Source organism: Mercenaria mercenaria, chromosome 10 (genome assembly GCF_021730395.1).
Source record: "Mercenaria mercenaria strain notata chromosome 10, MADL_Memer_1, whole genome shotgun sequence".
Lineage (NCBI taxonomy): Eukaryota > Metazoa > Mollusca > Bivalvia > Venerida > Veneridae > Mercenaria > Mercenaria mercenaria.
The window spans coordinates 9,257,358-9,279,686 of NC_069370.1; the positions used below are offsets into that span (position 1 = coordinate 9,257,358).

Consider the following 22,329-nt stretch of genomic DNA (forward strand, 5'->3'; position numbering starts at 1 on the left):
AGTTTAGGAGAAAAGCTGACCTAAACATAAAACTTAACCAGGCAACGCCGACGCCGACAACCGCTCAAGTGATGACAATAACTCATCATTTTTTTTTCAAAAAATCAGATGAGCTAAAAATTATCTTTTAAAACCAATTTATAAAAAAAATGTAAGATAAACTGAAAGGCCGCATTAGCACAGCTCCCCTGGTAATACTGGGCTAATTCGCAGGTTCTGCAGCGAGATTTGCATCAGAGAAAAAACTTGAAAAACATGTGCTAAAATATACCTTGCAATCTTCAGGAATTTTATTCAGCAATTCAAAGTTTTTTCTCGCTGTTTTGGGAACATAGCCTATACCCCAAAAATTGGGAATTTTGATGTGTAAATGTTCCGAATTCGGAAATATTTAGTCCCATAGGATATAGTAAGGATGTGTTTCAGTACTTTCTCATACACTTGTTTCACATTGTACAACTTTTTTAACATCCTGCCATTACAAATTTGTCAATAATTTGGTCAATTTTTGTGCAATTCTGATGCATTTTCTTTTCAAAATGTTGATTTGCATAAATTTGTGCTGGGATACTAATTTACAAGAAGCCAATACTTATTCAGGTCAAGATCTGTGACAATATTTACTTAACTTGGTCAACTGACAGTTCAAACAGGTTGCCCAACTGCTTGTAACTGGCTACAAAATAAATTTCCATTTTTTTCTATTTTGAAACTAAATGTGCGCTCTGTTTGCCCAATATACTGTAAAAGCACATATTTTCGCTAGCTCAAAATTTTGCAAATTTAAAATTTTGAGTATGTTCACTAAGTTTAATATTCGCGGAATTGTAAAAATGATATCCTACTTTAATTTAAATTATACTAAATGGTAAATATTTATCCGAGAATGAATTTTAGGGAGATGTAGGGCCTCGCGAATATAGTGAAAATAAGACCCTCACGAAAAAATTGTGCTTTTAAAGTAATGTTGATGAACTTTGAATGCAGAATATCAAACTATACTAATGGACCTTCAGGTCTGGTGAGCTAAAAATAGCAAAAACAAACCTGTATTTTTTCCGGTATATACAAATGACAGATCTGGTGTGGACCATTTCTTTTTATGATGTAAAATAATGTTTGATGTTGATGGAACTCTTTTCAGTTCAAGAGAAAAATTTCTGAAAAGAAAAAATATATAGATTGTAAAAACATAGTTCCCTGTTACCTACAAAATCAAATTAACCTTTAGCCTGCTGGCAGCAAGTGATTTTGCCTGTGTGACCAGTGCAGACCAAGGTAAGCCATCACTATTCTGTCAGTAAATTTTCAGTGAACACCCCTTTGATAAACATTAGCGGTACTGTTCAAACTGAATGATGGACCAATCCATTTTAGAAATTTAGCCAGGTAAAAGTTAAATTCCTCTTTATTCTATTCTGAGTATTTGAAATCCATGAGTTCCAATCCCCAAAGAAATAGGAATTTTGAGCTGAACAACAATTAATTGCAATAAATAATTTGACAGTAACTGTTCTTATCTTGAAACTCTTATCACATCTGTTACTACCAGCTAGGCTTTACATCAAACACTCCTGTGAGGTTTCATTGGAATATGACTTTATACCAAACATCCTGTGAGGTTTCATTGGAATACTGCTTTATACCAATCACTCCTGTGAGGTTTCATTGGAATATGACTTTATACCAAACACTCCTGTGAGGTTTCATTGGAATATTGCATTATACCAAACACTCCTGTGAGGTTTCATTGGAATATTGCTTTATACTAAACACTCCTGTGAGCTAGGTTTCATTGGAATATTGCTTTATACCAATCACTCCTGTGAGGTTTCGTTGAAATGTGGCTTTATACCAATCACTCCTGCGAGGTTTTGTGTAAGGTTTCATTGAAATGTGGCTTTATACCAATCACTCCTGTGAGGTTTCATTGAAATGTGACTTTATACCAATCACAACTGTGAGGTTCCATTGAAATGTGGCAAGAGTTTTGGAGATGAAAATGCAGACAAGCCAAGCTGGGACAAATTCTACATAGACTTTCTAAAAACAAGTCAAATTAGAACCATAACTCATTCAAACATAAAACCCTGCAACGTGACTTATGTTCTGGTCATTATAACTTACAGAGTTTCATTTAAATTCTACAAGTAGTACAGACAAATTTTATTCAAAAATTACATTTTAGGAGCCATAACTCCTGCAAAAACAAGCTAACTGGAACATGTTGAAAATATTCATAACCAGGCTTTAAGTCAAGCACTCCTGTGAATTTTTATGGAAATCTGATCAGGGGTTTTGGAGATGACATGGTGGAGACATAATATGGCTATTTCATACTGATCTGTCAACTGGAAATTTTGATATATTCAAAAAAATTGTTTATATCTTTAAATTCTATCACGTTTGTAAAGTCTGGAGGGGGTTGGTGCATAAACAAGCAAAGTAAACAGGATCAACAGCCAACATGCCTATCATAAACATTTATCTAAAAAAATTAAAATCCTTAAAACTGTAACTGTTGTGGAAATAATATTTCTCATACTTTTTTTTATTACTGACTTGCTTAGGTATAAAAGATGTATTTATTTATTTATTTATTTGGGTTTTACGGCACACCAACACAGTATAAAAGATGTAATATTGCATACTTTGTAAAGGTGTGTGTGCAATTTCCATAAAAAGCACATTGTATTTTCTATGAACTGAGTTTGCTAACTTGACCTACTTATATGCTGGGTTAGGATAAGACTTTGGTATGCTGGGTTAGGATAACAACTGAAAATTGCTATAAAACATATTCAACTTTTCTTTCTTTGATATTGACACTGTCAGATCACTGACTGGACCATTTGTCATGTTTTCGCGACTTCATATCATGGTCATAATAGCCACTTCATAGCAAGATTTAATTCAGTAAAACAGCCTTTTTCTAATCTTTAACTGACTGACTGGCTAAATTGATTTGATAAATTTGGACCTCATACAAGTTTTCATAATGGGAGTCTATGGGAATATCACAACTGGGATTACTTCTGGTTTATCAAATGTCCAGAAGTACCTTAAACAGAATTTGATTTCAATTACACAGTATATTATTAAGAATTTTAGCATTTCGGTAGTACCCTTACCCAGAATACAGAAATATAAAGGATATAGGTTATGGAAAAATAGATAAAAAAAGATAGTAGTTCTCTTTATTCTATAAATTATAGCATTTCATTCATGGATTAGCAGAAGAGATTTTGTTGACACACAAATGATAATAATTTCAGGGTACTTTAGTATAATTATGTACTCTAATCACAAACGAACAAACGAAGTGTTTTTTAGTTACCAGAGTGCATTTTCAAAGTAAAAGGCATTCCCTGGAGCAATAAAACAAAAAACGAAATCCTTCTATCAGTGCACGACAGGCGAAAAAAAAAATCTTGGCTTAAAATAAAACATTCTTTGCCTTAGATTCTGTCATAGCAGTAAAAGATCATTTTAACATGCTGTGCAAAAAAGTAGAAAAAATCACAGCCCTATCAAAATATGCTTTATCAAGACATAAACAGCACTACCAAAAACATAACTGAATCAAAATGTAAACAAAATCATGGTGATCACGTATCTCAAATACTTTTCCAGAAAATTATCAATTATCTTTAACTGACTGAAAAATATTTAGATGGCTTTTTAATGTTTTTAAAAAATTATTGAAATTTTGAAATATTCAAGGATGTTGCATATCAATATATTAAATCTTAAACAGTAGTTTATATACTTTAACACAACATTTAATGCCCCTTTAAACATTATCGCATATTATTTATTATGAGCAGTTATAATTAGCCTTGGTTGGCAACAATAAGGACGTGCCTTAAGCTGAAATTAATTCCTCTGTTTGATGATGAATATTGATGAAGTTTTGAGTGAAAGACCAGCAATAAATGATATAATTTAATAGAGGAGATATGAATTAGTAGCTAAATGTATAATTTGACAGAATGAGAATGTCAGAATATGCATAACATGACTTTCTGATGGAGCCAGTTTTGCCTGTTTGCAGCCATTTAGAGAGTTAACCACTGGAACTTTTTGCTCTTGAATAGTTCTGTTGGAGTGTGTGCAGGTCGGAATGCAGGCAAAATTGCAACAGTGCACAATGTCAATATAGAACATTATAGTAAAAACAAGAGGACCATGATGGTCCTGAATCGCTCACCTCTTCCCACATGACCCAGTTTTCAGTATGACGTCGTTTTTTCTATTATTTGACATAGTGGCCTAGTTTTTGAGCTCATGTGACCCAGTTTTGAACCTGACCTAGATATTATCAAGATAAAAATTCTGACCAATTTTCATGAAAATCCATTGAAAAATATGGTCTCTAGAGAGGTCACAAGGTTTTTCTATTATTTGACCTATTGACCTAGTTTTCGAAGGTACCTGCCCCTGTTTTGAACTTTACCTAGATATCATCAAGGTGAACATTCTCACTAATTTTCATGAAGATCTCATGAAAAATATGGCCTCTAGAGAGGTCACAAGGTTTTTCTATTTTTATACCTACTGGCCTAGTTTTTGACCGCACGTGACCCAGTTTCGAAACTGACCTAGATATCATCAAGGTGAACATTCAGATCAATTTTCATGAAGATCCATTGAAAAATATGGCCTCTAGAGAGGTCAAAAGATTTTAATAATTTTAGACCTACTGACCTAGTTTTTGACCGCAGTTGACCCAGTTTCGAACTTGACCTAGATATCATCAAGACAAACATTCAGACCAACTTTCATACAGATCCCATGAAAAGTATGGCCTCAAGAGAGGTCACAAGGTTTTTTTATTATTTGACCTACTGACCTAGTTTTTTAAGGTACGTGACCCAGTTTCGAACTTGACCTAGATATCATCAAGGTGAACATTCTGACCAATTTTTATGGAGATCCATTCACAAGTATGGCCTCTAGAGAGGTCACAAGGTTTTTCTATTTTTAGACCTACTGACCTAGTTTTTGACCGCACATGACCCTGTTTCGAACTTGACCTAGATATCATCAAGATGAACATTCAGACCAATTTTCATACAGATCCCATGAAAAATATGGCCTTTAGAGAGGTCACAAGGTTTTTCTATTATTTGACCTACTGACCTAGTTTTTGAAGGCACATGACCCACTTTCGAACTTGACCTAGATATCATCAAGATGAACATTCAGACCAACTTTCATACAGATCCCATGAAAACTATGGCCTCTAGAGAGGTCACAAGGTTTTTCTATTATTTGACCGACTGACCTAGTTTTTGAAGGCACGTGACCCACTTTCGAACCTGACTTAGATATCATCAAGGTGAACATTCTGACCAATTTTCATGAAGATCTCATGAAATATATGGCCTCTAGAGAGGTCACAAGGTTTTTCTATTTTTAGATGTACTGACCTAGTTTTTGACCGAACGTGACCCAGTTTCGAACTTGACCTAGATATCATCAAGATGAACGTTCAGACCAGCTTTCATACAGATCCCATGAAAAATATGGCCTTTAGAGAGGTCACAAGGTTTTTCTATTATTTGACCTACTGACCTAGTTTTTGATGGCACGTGACCCACTTTCGAACTTGACCTAGATATCATCAAGGTGAACGTTCTGACCAATTATCATGAAGATCTTATGAAATATATGGCCTCTAGAGAGGTCACAAGGTTTTTCTATTTTTAGACCTACTGACCTAGTTTTTGATGGCACGTGACCCAGTTTCGAACTTGACCTAGATATCATCAAGGTGAACATTCTGACCAATTTTCATGAAGATCTTGTGAAATATATGGCCTCTAGAGAGGTCACAAGGTTTTTTCTATTTTTAGACCTACTGACCTAGTTTTTGATGGCACGTGACCCAGTTTCGAACTTGACCTAGATATCATCAAGATGAACATTCTGACCAACTTTCATAAAGATCCCATGAAAAATGTGACCTCTAGAGTGGTCACAAGCAAAAGTTTACGGACGCACGGACGCACGGACTGACGAACGCACGGACGGACGACGGACGATGGACACTGCGCGATCACAAAAGCTCACCTTGTCACTTTGTGACAGGTGAGCTAATAACTGTGGTTATTGGCTAGACTGCTGTTATCAAGGCCAGCTAAAATGCTGAACAATCATTTTATCTAATGGGCATTTGGTTTTGTTTAAAAAAAAGGCGACATTGAATCCCTGGATTTCAAAACTTAAAGATAATTGAAAATTTGCCTTTTTGTCAGAATATAATTATAGGTTATTAGATTTGTATCGAGAAATATGCACAAATTCTGCAAAGGAAATATTGCGCGACTTTAGGAGCGCAATATTATTCTGTGAAAGAACGAGTGCATATTTCTCGATGCAAATCTAATAATCTTTTTATTACATGCACATACTGCACTGTCTTATAATTATTATATAAATGATATAAATTTGTTCTTTAGCCTGAGTAAAATAGAAATATCGTTGTTAAAGAACTTTTAAACGTGACAACATGCATGAAACTGACATCACAAAAGACGTCACGCACCCGATATGAAATTTGAACGTTAATATGGAAAAATATTGACATTTCAGGTTCCACTGTAATTTAACGGAGTTTATAAATGAGTATGTAATAATTTCTTAGATTGATGTTACCACAAAATCCATGAAAATGAGTCCCCCATGAATATTTATAACTTTACAGTCATTCTGTACTTTGTTTGTAACTGACAACTTCTCCACCTGATTGACAGACAGAGAAGTCAAATCACCAAATCATATCATACAAATGAGGCGCACCATGAGAAAACCAACATAGTGCATTTGCGACCAGCATGGATCCAGACCATTGTCCTGCGCATCCGTGCAGTCTGGTCAGGATCCATGCTGTTCATATTTAAAGCCACTATTGCAATTAGAGAAACCGTTAGCGAATAGCATGCATCCTGACTAGACTGCGCAGATACGCAGGCTGGTCTGGATCAATGCTAGTCGCAATTGCACTTTGTTGGTTTTGTCATGGTGCAGCTCAAACTGTCTTTAGTAAATCATCACAGAAAATGAACAACTTGCCAGGGGATTGAAATCACAACCCTGCCATTTGTAGATCTGCTCTTTCCCATCCACCACCCCGCCACCCCCAATTGAGTTAAATGGGCTGGTCACTTCATTTTGATGTTATTATATAAAGTTTCATTTAAATTGGATGGAAACTGTAGGAGTTAGTCCACAACTTAAAACTGAAATAAGGTCCAAAAAAGGCAAAACTTTACATCACTCAATGAGAAAAACATCTGTTACAGTTCATTTAAATTGTTTACAAGCAAAAAAAATTCTTTGTCATATTTTCAAAACCACATAATTAATTTGATTTTCTATCAGCTATTAATCAAGTTTGTCTCTAGTAATACTTGAAAACAGGCTTTATTGTGCCATATTTTATCTTTTGATATCCAAAATTTTCATTTTATAGACAGACTCTGGGCAAATGTCACAAACTGCGCATTTTATAATGGAATGAAATGGCGCATAAAAGCAAAACAGTAGTGAATCATACTGTATCTCCAATCAACATGTTTTGTTTGCAATCAAAACTTTTAATATTTAAGATAACTAACAGACGAACAAAAAGAAACGTATGTGTGTATTGTAGTTGTTGCCAGGAGCTGTGAAGTGAGAAGAAAAACTTGAAAAACAAGAGCTGACGTAGGAGACAGCACGTTTGACTATTTCAATGCTGGACTTTGAAATAGAGCTTAATCTGAGGAAGTAGTCTGGCTACCGACAAGATAATCTTTTTTAATCATTTCTCATATAAGCCGCGCCATGAGAAAACCAACATAGTGGCTTTTCGACCAGCATGGATCCGCGCAGTCTGGTCAGGATCCATGCTGTTCGCTAACGGTTTCTCTAATTGCAGTAGGCTTTGAAAGTGAACAGCATGGATCCTGACCAGACTACGCAGATGCGCACTATGTTGGTTTTCTCATGGTGCAGCTCATATATTCTGACTGATCTTTCTTAGCCCTGATTATCCAGTGTTTTGAAAAGAAAAGGGACATAATTATACAAAATTTAAATAGCCTCAGGAGTTATCTCCTGTGAACAAAACACAGGGTCTGCACACAGACTCCTGAGCAAGTTACAGCTATCACTTGAAAAATTAATACTTTCAATGTAAATGATGATATCAAACAATAATTTAAGTCTGAAACAAACCTGTTTCATCATTAACTTTTAAGTATAAATCATTAACTTCTAAGTATTAAAGGGACATAATTCATGAAATTCTAAAGTAAACGAGGGCATAATTCATGAAATAATAGAGCCAGAGAAATGCATCTTGTGTCATATAATGTGGGTTATGAAGTGGAGCATCTTCTATAAGTCTGAATCAAATCTACATTTTTGTACGTGAAATTACATCAAAATGAACCTGAAATTCTAAGTAAAAAGGGGATATAATTCATAAAATATTGCAAGAGTTATGATCCTTGTGTCATATAATGTGGGTGATGATAAGGAAAAACTATTTTCAAGTTTGAAGCAAATCCAGGTAATAACATAGTGAAAGTGCATCAAAACTTTAACAAAGAAGTGTGCACTGATGCTAGTAGGAAAGCTCTTCATATACCACGAACAGTTAAGCTTAACATGTCAAAATTTTGTCTGCTATTTTTTACAATTAATATGACAACAAGCTACTGTGCAAACCATTTTGTGAAAACACCCTAAATCACTGGTTCATTCATCATGCATGCATCAAACGTTTATCTTTTGATGTGGCTAGAAAAATTACATTCACAAATAACACGACGGGTACTCAATAAACCCAAAGACTACCTGTTAAAGGCCCGAAACTTGAACTGAACCACATCTCCCAACTTTCCGGCGACAGTATGTTGAAGGTGAAGGTTGTCTCTATCATAATCTAATGGCTCATAGTACAGAAGTCGCTTGTCTAGCAATTTGTGCTTTTCTGAAAAACAAAATACATTTTAATTGACCTTTCAAAGGATGCTTTCAGATGCTTTTATATTTACTTTTTTGTTCAAACTCTCAATACTCATTAGATGATTAGGATTGGGATTAATATACTTACAGGCTCCTTTGTCTGCAAGAGGTCTATAAATAACTTATAGACCCGTTAAGAGGTCTATAATAATTATCAGACCTGCCCCGGTACCTCTACAGTTCACAGGGGGCCTCTGTGGCCTATAGTGGTAAAGGCCACTGACTTCAAATCACATGCCCCACACTGATGTGGGTTTGCGCCTCCGTCGGGCCTCAGAATTGTTTGCAAAAGGTAGGTGGTTCTACTTATGTGCCAGCCCGTGATGAAGTAATGCACAGACGGGCACCTAATTGTGTTGGTGAGACAATGAACCGAACAAAAAAAATATGCTGTTCACAGTACAACAGAATTTTGTGCATATCATTAGAAAGTAAGACCTGCATGCTTGGAACGTTTGATCTTTTTAATGTAAATTAAACAAAGTAAATTAAGGTCGCAATGGGGAGTTTGTCCCCAAATCAATAAGGCTACTACAGCAGGATATTGTTGGCCATTTTGGTGGCTTCAAAATCTGAATGATTGCTATCATTGCGGTGATAACCTCCATCGATGAAGAGCAACTGATTTTTTGCGGTATCATGACACATCAAAGGTCTTAAATTATATGAGTTACCATAAATTCTGTGTGTTATTTATGCAATTTACATTTATCTTATCTATTTATTTGGCACTTTTATATATTTCATAATTCCATATCACAGCCAAAGTCTCATATAGATAATAACATTATGATATATGCCGTAACATGGCTTTATCTGGCCGTTACAATATGATGATAGGATTACAGCAGCATAATAATGACAGAAATTATCTCCCGGCTGAAGAGTTCATCATGATAAAAATATGAGTGATGGAACTTGGATAGCTTCTGTTACAAAAATATGTTGTTCTGAAAAAAATTCAGACAGTTTTGTATGTCAATTTAATTTAAATAGCACACTTTTATTATTTATAATGATATCTATGCCAAGAAATTCAACATCCTTCCAATTAGTCACATCCATAACTACTTACCCCCCCCCCCCCCCACCCCTGCACCCCATTCCAATATCATTAATATCTAAAGTTTATAAAGATATCAATAATAATAAAATATAAACTATATTCTCAGTGTGTGTGAGTTTTATATCCATCAATAATTTAATGATTTTACTCAAAACATCGAAATCATATTTGTTATAACTATATACGCATTTAATAATATCCAAAAAAATAACTTCAACATATCATAAAAAACTTGATTCATCAATGAACTCATCTTAAAACACACAACCCAAAAAAATGAATGAAAAACAGTAAAATAGTTGAGCCCGTGGCATGTTTTTACAACACTGTGTTTCAGCCTATTTGATGATGCAAATGATAGCAAAAAGTATCCTCACATAAATTCAATGATGCAAAAAATTTTTTATCCTGTTTATTACAAATGCTATCTTAATGGCATTTTAAATGGTAACTTTCATTGGTATTTCAGATATATACAGCTCAGATATATACAGCAGTCAGTTTACCTAAAGGTGTAACTGGATTTTGCACCAAAACTGCCTACTACACGCCACAATGAGAGAACAAATTTGTGACCGTCTTATGCTTTATCTACTAAGGTAGTTATGGAGTGGGCACTTCATTCTAAACAAGAGTTTAAATATAAATAAGTATGTAAATCATATAAGCCTAGCTATGTTCTGATTATCAATATCATTAATGGAAAAAAAAGCCGTGGGAAAGTTATGTCTTGTCAAAAAATGGTCACGTGTAATATCCATACAATCCTATAAACAGCGACAAATAAAACATTGCGGGAAGTTTATTTTCACAAACACTTACAGACTCTTCAATATAAAACAAAGACATGTTTCATGAATGAGCCCTCTTCCTAGTTCACTCCCCTTACCTACTTATCTGGATGACATACTAATTTATTACCACTCACATTACTATCATGTTCTACTATTGGTGATATACCATCATGACTCAAGGATGACTGTTTTTCTATGAACGTCAATTTATAAGTAATTTTATTCCTGTATCAGAAATTATCTCGACTGTTTGGCTCCTGTGGGTGCAGAGGATTGCATATCCTGTTCGACAAACAAATATGAATGGTATAAAAAAAATTGGGTTTGAAGTTTTTTCCTCCTAAATATATCATATACAGTAAACAGATCCTGTTTATGTAACATTACAAAAAGTAATAAATAGTATATTATGATGCAGAGTGTGTATCAAATTACATATAGACCAGGATGTATGTAATATTTCAGGATTCAATAAAAATTAATTACCAGGAACTATCAATTTAAGCAAAAGCTAGCATGCACTTTCTACTGTTAATTCCTGGAAGTTTTTCAAACAAAATGATTTCATGACACTATGGGGATTTTTTTATGGTTTTGTTTAGCTGTTGTTCTACAAAATCTCTAAGATTTCTCTGTAATAGAATTTGTACTTAAAAATGTCAGACTGGGAAGGTTTTAAGGAAAAGAAATACATTTGAAGGAAAATCACCACAACTGTACAAAAATAATGTCAAACATTTAAATTTAATAGTATTTTAGGTGAAAATTCAGGATATCAATTTTGTTTACTATTTTAAAATCCTACCCACAAAAGTTGAAGGGATAAACGGTACTTTGCAGTTGATGTCATCAAGTTTATAAATCAATGATAAACTTTACATAATAAAATTTTTTTTTGCACTCTCTTAATGATCTTTTTATTTTTTGCCAGAATCCTAAAGTTCCAAATTAACAAAACACCTGTCACAAAAAGAGAAGAAAGAAAAGCCTCAGTCTATTTTTTTGTTTTATTTTAAGTATACAAGTCAGTAGAGAAATGATAATATTGATAAAAATCACTGCAAGACATACAGACAGCCAGGTGCAGTAGTAAAAAAAACTCTGCAGGTCTGATCTATCAACACTGATCAATCTGTACAAACAGGTTGGTAAATCATGCATTTTACATTGATCTCCTTGTTTAAGGCTTTTTCCCTAGTTTATTCTTATGCCAATAAAGCTGTTACATTTTGATCTTTGTTCAGACCTGCATGAATTCTTGTTATTATGTTATCAATTGTAGTAAAAAAAATATCTTTTGATTCTTATCATACATCAATATTTATAGTAAGATTTTCGCTAGAACTTCTGCTAGAGGTACAAGATTCAAATATCCCCACGAAATTGCCTTTTTGACCAAAACCACGAAATTTCATGCCCACGAAATTTAATGATTTTACAGTATTAGAAAAATTACTGGTACTACCACAAACCTGTCAGAAGAGAGATATCAGACTCTCAACTTGATTTGGATGAAAACTGTAGGAGGGATCAAGTGAGCCGCGCCATGGGAAAACCAACATAGTGGGTTTGCGACCAGCATGGATCCAGACCAGACTACGCATCCACGCTGTCTGGTCAGGATCCATGCTGTTCGCTAACAGTTTCTCCAATTCCAATAGGCTTTAAAAGCGAACAGCATGGATCCTGACCAGACTGCGCGGATGCGCAGGCTGGTCTGGATCCATGCTGGACGCAAACCCACTATGTTGATTTTCTCATGGCACGGCTCAAGTAATCTGTAATAATTTTTAGCTTATTTCTTTTTCCATAATGACACTGATAATTTCTAGGAAAACCCTTTTCTCTCTAGGCTCATCTCAACAGAGATAAGAGATATTGTAATTTTTTTTAAGAAAGTGCTATTTGAGAGGATTTTATGGCAGAGATATTCGTTTTAAAGGACTCTAACAACTGATGCCAGTCTATAGGAGTTGATTATACAAGGTACAGAGGTAGTTGTGACAAAATGGGGCATAACTCAAAAAATAATAACTTGACAGGAAAGTCTCGATAAAATGGGCTGTATCATCATTAAGTTGGATGGAAATTGCAGAGTACACCAGAAAGTTTCACAAACAGACAGACAGACAACTCCTAGGCCTTATATAGACAACAGATGACAGACACTTCAAACAAACTTTAAGCCTCCTAAGTCTAAAGGTACACTGGAGGCATACAAATGTAAAAACACAGAAATAATTCTTTTGTTTTTTCTTGTTTTATGATCAGATAAAAAGGTCTGCTCTTACAATCAGTAATGTATCCATCAATTTAAAAAAAAAAGCATAGACAGGGAAAAAACCTGGCTTGCTTAGAAATATTTCTGACAAAAAAAATTTCTTAATATATCTTACAGATACTATAGATTGAAAGGTTATAAAAATATCAGATTTAGGCTAGCTCATTGTAATTCATTGTAAATTGAATAACATTAAAATGAAATATCTGGCACACATATGTAAATTAAAATCTTTACAGAAAAGTGTAAATCCATGAAAACCAAACACAATTGCTCTGTAAACTGAAATAAAACAAATTGAAATTTACCATTATTACTAAAAATAGGATTTAAGTGTTATAACTTTTCAGCACTTGAAATTAACAAAATAGAAATCTGCAATTAAATTCAGTCTTGGTAGCTAGATCTGACATTAATGTTGAAAGTTCAAAATTATTCAAAACTTTTTGCAACTTTCCAGCAATACAGGTCCCGAGATACCAAGACAAATCTATGTTTATTAAAATCACGGCAATTTTTTTTCACTTAAATCACTACATGTTTTTACTAAAATCATTCAATCTTTGTTTAGACTATACTACATCACAGTGTTTGACACTGAAATCACAATATTAAACTGTTAAACTATTGCATGTGTTTTACCACTGAAGTATTAAACCTGTTCTGTTAAATACTAAACCTGTTGTCAGAATATTTTACTGTTAAATTATTGCATGTGTTTGACATTGAAATATTAAACCTGTTATCAGTATATTACGCTGTTAAACTATTGCATGCGTTTGACATTGAAATATTATACTTATTATCAGAATATTGAAGTATTGAAGCAGTTATCAGTATATTATCCTGTTAAACTATTGCATGTGTTTGACATTGAAGTATTAAATATGTTATCAGAATATTACACTGTTAAACCATTAAACTACTTCATGTGCTTGACATTTATGTATTAAACCTGTTATCAGAATATTACACTGTTAAACTACTGCATGTGTTTGACACTGAAGTATTAAACCTGTTATCAGAATATTACACTGTTAAACTACTTCATGTGTTTGACATTTAAGTATTAAATCTGTTATCAGAATATTATACTGTTAAACTACTTCATGTGTTTGACATTTAAGTATTAAATCTGTTATCAGAATATTATACTGTTAAACTACTTCCTGTGTTTGACATTTAAGTATTAAATCTGTTATCTGAATATTATACTGTTAAACTACTTCCTGTGTTTGACATGGAACAAGTACTAAATATGTTATCAGAATATTACACTGTTAAACTACTTCATGTGTTTGACATTTAAGTATTAAATCTGTTATCAGAATATTATACTGTTAAACTACTTCATGTGTTCGACATGGAACAAGTATTAAATCTGTTATCAGAATATCATAATGTTAAACTACTTCATGTGTTTGACATGGAACAAGTATTAAATCTGTTATCAGAATATTACACTGTTAAACTACTGCATGTGTTTGACATTGAATTCTTGCATACCAGACTGGGATTTCCGGTATTTTTATCGGTGCTGGAAAAATCCATCTTACACCCCGGGATGTAAGATGACTCTCGTGCTGCAAGTGACATATTACGAACTACATATATGTAGCAATTTACATTTTATTTCATAAAACGGAATAAAAATCCAATACCTTGACAGTTGCTCTTGTTTCCTGATAGTATATTTCTCGATTCAAAAAACGTTATTTTATCAAAAATTCATAATATTACGCTGCAACTGATAATATAAAACCGGAACTAAACATTGTTATTTGTCTTTGAAATGTCATGACATCTTTCCTGTTTACGGACATTGGTTTCCCGCGCTTTGTTTAACCCTTTACCACACAGAACAGAAGCCAAAGTAACCTCTTTTACACAACACTGATAAGTGATAATCAATAATCTATAATCGGTATATGGCTGATAAAGGTGACTGTCTTATCTGAACAGAGGTGTTGGCATTATTTTGTGATTACACACACTTATGTTAAAAATGTCATTATTTTAATATTTTCTGTAAGTTTGACATTATTTTTGTCAATATAAAGTTTATAGCAATTTAAATTCTCTTTCCGGTGATACAAAATTTATTGTAGTTTCTCTTTGAGTTTCGAAGATATAAAGTGTTAAAGTACGGGAATATATATTTTTAGGCATAAAATTCTGTTTTGGATTACTTTCACATTGAAATTCATATACAATTTCATTTCAAAATGATGTTTGAAAGTTTGATTTATAGTTAATAGACTTATCTTCCGAATCGGAATCAGTAAGTATTTATATAAAACAACAACCATCAAACTGAATAACACTACAAAAATAACGGATCGTAAAATTTCTGAAAGTGCAAAAAGATCGCTGAGATCGAGACTCGTAACCGACTACAGTATTCTTGTGCTAAAAATTAATATATTTTTTGGATAATATTACGTAATATTTTGATGATCAAACGTCGGTACATCACGGGTGACTTCCGCTGCAATTAACTCTTGGGGTGTCATAAAATATTTGAAAGCCGTGGTCCTTCTTTTTTGATTAACACTTCCCGTTATGTAAGGCCATAAATTCCAAGCCATCGTATACACAAATTGTTGTTTAGGGGAAATCTGCATGTATCACGCGTGACCTTCATGACCTAACACATTTAAAAATACTTTGATGTTAAATGGTTGTTATTTTTAGAACGAGGAAAGCCCGCGAACCGGCCAGTTGCAAGCAGTTTTCTCAGTAATTTTCCATGACGTAGCGTCGTGCACATGTAGGAAATTTCCTTGCAAAGTACTCGATAAATTTAAATAGTAACCACATGATCTTGTACGTAAATAATGATGACGAAATCCCATATTTTGAGTTAGTAAACATCCGGAATTTGTTTCTTTAGGAAAAGAACGAAAATAAAGCGATTGATTATGAGACACGGGATAAAACGATTCTGTTCAAATGGCCGTTAATCGGTATAATACGTTTCTATCGGGGAACCGATAGACACGGGTCAATACGTTTCTGTTTGGTAATCGATAGATACGGTGATAAACGTTTCGGTGTGGGAAAGGGTTAAATACGCTGCTAGAACAAAAATAGTTCTTAAAAGAAAGCCGTTCGATTGATTTAATTTCTATTTTTATTTCTTTAATATGGTATGCAAGAAAAAGATTCTAGCTGTCACTGGTTGTAGGTGCAGATGGGAATATCCAGCTCTCGGGTAACTGTTTACGCGGTTACTCGGCTGGAGCCTCGTAACCGCCTAAACAGTTACCCTCGAGGCCGGAAATTCCCATCTGCACCTACAACCGGTGAAAGAATCTTATAGTATTAAATCTGTTATCAGAATATTACACTGTTAAACTACTGCATGTGTTTGACATTGAAGTATTAAAACTGTTATCAGAATATTACATTGTTAAACTACTGCATGTCTTTATAACATTGAAGTTTTAATTTAAACCTGTTTCAGAATTTTACCCTGTTAGACCACTTCATGTGTTTGACAAAGTATTAAACCTGTTATCAGAATATTACCCTGTTAAACTACTACATGTGTTTGACATTGAAGTATTAATTCTGTTATCAAACAATACATTTTTTAAACAACTGCATGTGTTAGACACAGTTAATTTCTGATGTTTTTTGTTACCTATGATACCTACAACAAAAGGAAGATACAAAATAATAATGTAGTTAATAACAATAATAATCTAGCCTCAAGTCAGATTATCTTGACATTCCCGATAAATTTTCTATTTTTTTAGGGCAATAAAACAACAAGATTTTTGATGCCAGACAAACATGACAATCGGAATCTTCCATGCGTAATCCATTAGGAAGCACTTGAATACCCAATAGAAAAGTTTTAGAAAAGGTATCTCTTGTGAAAAAAAATATCAACAGGATTTAAAAAAAAAGAGAAATGAGCCGCACCATGAGAAAACTAACATAGTGCGGATGCGCAGGCTTGTCATGATCCATGCTGATCGCACATGCACTATGTTGGTTTTCTCATGGTGCGGCTCAAATAAATCTCCTAGATTTATATCATGATAATCTCTGACTAAGAATGTGTGATGTAGCTATAATTGTGTAATTTCTAGATTTTTGGAAATATCACATTTTGATAGGAGCACACTGCAGTGACATGGCATGCTGGTTTCAACATCATAATTTTACTATTTTTTGCAAAACTTTGTCCTCATTGATCCTGCTATGAGCTGAGATTATATTCCACTCATATTGTTTTATGTCAATTAGTGTAAATGAGATTATGCATGCACTGTTCCCTTAATATGCTGCTAAGTACTTTATACTGTAATAAAACACAGAAATAATATGAGCTGCACCATGAGAAAACCAACATAGTGCATTTGCGACCAGCATGGATCCAGACCAGCGCAGGATCCATGCTGTTCGCTAACAGTTTCTCTAACTGCAATTGGCTTTGAAAGCGAAGAGCATGGATCCTGACCAGACTGCACGGATGCGCAGGCTGGTCTGGATCCATGCTGGTCGCAAATGCACTATGTTGGTTTTATCATGGTGTGGCTCATATTTACTTCTGTAATTAAACACCTTTCTTGCAACCATTTTCACATGTGGTATGTTTCAAGCTTATTTCACCCACAAAACCCACTACATAAAAAGATAATCATTAGTTTTACCTGTTAAAAGTGCAACTGCAAGGGATTTGTACAACAAGCAATCAAATCGCACAGTGCAATCCTTTTGAATATTCAGGTGTAGGTAACTTTACTGACAACTTCCCCCCTCAATGGCATGGAATATTATGAAATTATATTTCATAATTGTATCAAGTCTGTAATTTTAAGTTTTCTTGTCCATATCGATATGTAAGTATATTGATGTCACATGCAATAGCAGTAAGTTTTCATAACAAATGTAAAGGGCTGCAGACTGACCCCTAACTTGAATAACTGTGACCAAATTAAGAATCAAATTGAGGACACCTCATAGGGCTGAGTAATTAACCTTTACCCTGCTAAATTACTAAAACGGTTTGGTCCACCATTTAATTTGAGCAATATCATTTATTATTCGAAGGGGTGTTCATTGGAAATTTACTGACTGAATAGCAAACAGTGCAGACCACGATCAGTGCAGGCTGATCTTGGTCTTCACATGTTGCAATACAAGTAGACACACTTTCCGCCAGCAGGCTAAAGTTTTATATTTACAAAGTATGTATGACTGACTGGTGTGGAAAAATGTCCAATGAATATAATATATTTATTAATTAACGTAAATTTATAGAAATCAGATACTGTGAAATCATTTAATTTCGTGTGCACGAAATTTTTTCATGATTTTGGCCAAAATGACCATTTTGTGAAAACATAAATTCGTGGATTTCAACTTTTGAAGATAAATGAATGACAATTTTATTTGAAAGATGGGATTAAATTTCTCAAGGCAACCACAAAAATTCATGGAAATAAGTCCCCCAAGACAATTAATGATTTGCAGTAAATCAGTAATGAATGGAGTGTTTGAAGTCTAGGAGGTCTGCAATGATAGAGAGGATATGTGGACTTAGAGAAAACAATGACATGAAATAAAATGAACAGAAACAAAATTTAAGTACAGTAACTGAAATTATATAAAATAATTATAAAGGAAAATATATTCAAATTCAGATACATATTTGGTTAATTGGATGAAATTTTCTTTAAGTGTTTTTCTAAGATGGTAAGAAGGAATATATTGTTTTTCCTTCACTTTCTTGTGGTGGACAATTGTGAAAAATATATCATCGTTAAAAATTATTACCTATATTTCCTGCCGAACTACAGTTTATTCATTTATTTATTTTGTTTGGTTTAACATCACACCAACACCATCTCAGGTCATATGGCGACTTTCAAGCTTTGATGGTGAAGGAAGACCCAGGTGCCCCTCCGTGCATCATTTCACCACAAGTTGGCACCTGGGTAGAACCACTGACCTTCCGTACACACCAGGCTTCCTCACAGGAAGAATTCAATGACCTGAGTGATGCTCAAACCCACATCAATGAGGGGCAAGTGATTTGAAGTTAGTGACTTTAACCACTCGGCCACAGAAGCCCCTGACAGACTACAGGCATTTGACAAATATTCTTGGTTGAATGATGGGTGTAAATTGCAATGCCCACCACCCCACAAATACATAACAGACATTAAACTAATTGGCTCTTGCTTTTGCAATACAGACAACAGTATATTTTGTTATTTCTGTTGTATTCTTCCAGCATAACATTTATGCAGAACAAGACTATTTAAGGTAGTTCTGCACATCTGATAAGCCAGTCTCAGAAATGGCTTAACATCATTTATCCGGATAAAGCAGAATAAAGCCTGGACTAATATATGGAAATGTAAATTGTTTTATGAATTAATGGCAACCAATTTGGAAAATGGTTACTTTCTTTCTAAATATTAAATATACTATTAAAACCTTAAATAATTCCAAACAACATCTTAAAATCAGCAATTGTAATGCATGAATCTCTTTATAAAAAATACGCACACCTGACCTATACATTTCATTTAACTATACAATAGGCTATATGTGAGAAGTTTCATGAAAATCTTCATTGTAGAAGAAATCATATTCGTGAAAATGTGATTTTCCCACTGTGAAATCAAACTGTCTAGCAAAAAAACAAAACAAAAAACAACAAGTACATTGCCCTATCTTTGCTGAATTTTCTTAATAAATTCTGAAGTTTAGAAAAATCTGGGCTTAATCAAATTCTACATGGTAGAAAAACGTTTCATCCGAACATGCAGCCACTACCTTAACGGGGCATGCCTACAGACGCATTATACACTATAAAACTCTTTAAAGCCAGGAGAAATATCCAAAAAATATAAACATATAATCATAAATCCAGCTATTATATCTTGTGAATATGATATAAATTACACTTCTCAGAATTCACATGTTAATAATGCAGTAGACTGCCTATTTTTTTTTACAAACAAACTTGCTACAGAAAACATTTCCATTAGCAGACTTTTTGCATGCATTAATTTTTTTCATTTCATTTTTTTTTTTTGTTATGTTAAAAAGAACAAATTATGTTGTGTTAAGAGACCAGTTGTGTTAAGAAACCACTTTTTGCCCTACCCTAAAGAGGTCTTTTGATGTATGTTAATTGTACTGTATACATTTTGTAATGCCAAATGCCTTCTATTTCAAACCCGGTTCTTACTGTGTGACTAACACAGTAGAAGCGTTTATATATATATATACATACACTTTAAAAAGCTAATTTCTTTGAGTGTTACATTTATCATGTGTAATGCTAAATGCCTTTTATTTTAAATCTAATTTCTGTGTGATTAACACAGTAAATAGCATTTTACATATATATTCTATAACACTAAATTCCTTCTATTAAACATTGACTAATGCAGTAGAGTTTATACATATATATATATATATATATATATTTTATAATGCTACCTTCCTTAGAATTGTCACATTAAACATTTATCATGTGACTCATGCAGTAGAAAGCTTTATACATTTATATTTTATCATCCTCTATGCCTTCTATTTCAAATCCAATTTCTACTGTGTGATTAACACAGTAGATAACATTTTTACATATTTCAAAATGCTAAAATGCCTTTTATTTCACATTGAACTTTTAGCATAAGACTAACACAGTAGAAGCTTTTGTACATATTTAATTTATAATTCTAAATTTACTCGATTTCATATAAAATATTTATCATGTGATTAACACAGTAGATAAACTTTTGGCAGATATATTTCATAATGCTTATTTCCTTAGATTTGCATTAAACATTTATCATGTGACTACCACAGTAGGTAACTTTTTTACATGTACCTTATACTTTGTATTTCACATCCAATTTTTACTGTGTGACCACTGCAGTAGATACTAGTTTTTTTTACATATGGGCCGTTCCATGAGAAAAAGCTGTATTAGTGACATGATACAATTATTGCATAATAAGAAGTTTTAAACACTGGAAAATCACTGTTTGTCTAAATAAGATCATAGAGAAACTCTAAGAAACAAGTATATTGTAATACAGTTATCTAAGGCAAATCAGTCTACCATATTTTACAAATAAATGTTATTTAAGTGTTGTCATGGCAATACAAAAGCACCCATGCATAATGGAAATATAGTGTTGTATAGATAAAAGGCCCGTGATGAAACTAAAAAAAATAAGGTTCAGTTATTTTTCAGTAAAATCATTTTAAAACTATTTCTAAATATTCAAATGTATGATGTTTAATAAGCAACATGCATAATTTGTTGCATTAATGACTTGTAAAATACACGTTATGCACAGCGTCATATAGTACTGCTTTCACGACGTCCTTAACGTCACGTCTCAAAATGCCTTCGGTGACTTACTTAAAAGCATTGTAGTTCCTAAAACGGTAAAGATAATTACTTCAAATTTTCAGATTTGAAAGGTACAAGAATGTTCTTTATTAATATTTTGTTTCTTCAATTTTGATTTTTTGAAACTAATACAGGTTTTTTCATAATGCTAAATTCCTTAGATTCATATTAAACATTTATCATGTGACTAACGCAGTAGATGGCTTTATACAGATATATTTTACAGTGTTAAATTCTTCACATCTAATTTTTACACTTGACTTACTTGCGGTAGATAGCAGTTTAACTTATATTTTTAACGCTAGATTTCTTTAATTAAATATTTATCATGTGACTAACACAACGAATAGATACATTTTTTCATACATATGCACATTTTAATACTAATATGTTTATTAAACTAATTCTATTTCACATCAAAGTTTTACAATGTTTCTAACACAGTAAACAGCATTTTCTTGAATAATTAAAAGACTATAGATAATGTGTTTTTAACTCACCACATTACCTTTATATTACTTTCTTTTTGCAGTTCTTTTACTAACATAATAACAATGAAAGAAATTTCTCAACTTTGAAAATCTAGTAAAGTCTTTCTGGGATCTAAATACAAGTTAACATTACAACAAGAAGATTAAAACAACAGAAAAATATTATGTACTTTTCAGCAACAGAACTTGTAATACATGCTGAACCATATTTTTTTCAACATTAAAAAAAAAGAAATTTTTCAACAGCATGCACCCTGGTTGATAAACTGGTACTCTACAAAGCTTAA

General features: G+C 33.2%; 1 protein-coding gene across 1 annotated transcript in view; it reads right to left on the reverse strand.

Annotated features, from left to right (window-relative positions):
- The window catches only part of LOC123559793 (disintegrin and metalloproteinase domain-containing protein 10-like), a 75,399-nt gene that overhangs the window by 52,358 nt on the left and 712 nt on the right, over window positions 1–22,329 (reverse strand). The window contains exons 2-3 of the mRNA XM_053552253.1: window positions 8,848–8,983; window positions 1,048–1,160 (exon numbers count right to left, since the gene is read on the reverse strand). Of these exons, the coding sequence (XP_053408228.1) occupies window positions 1,048–1,160; window positions 8,848–8,983 (249 nt within the window). The remainder of the gene's footprint in view (window positions 1–1,047; window positions 1,161–8,847; window positions 8,984–22,329) is intronic.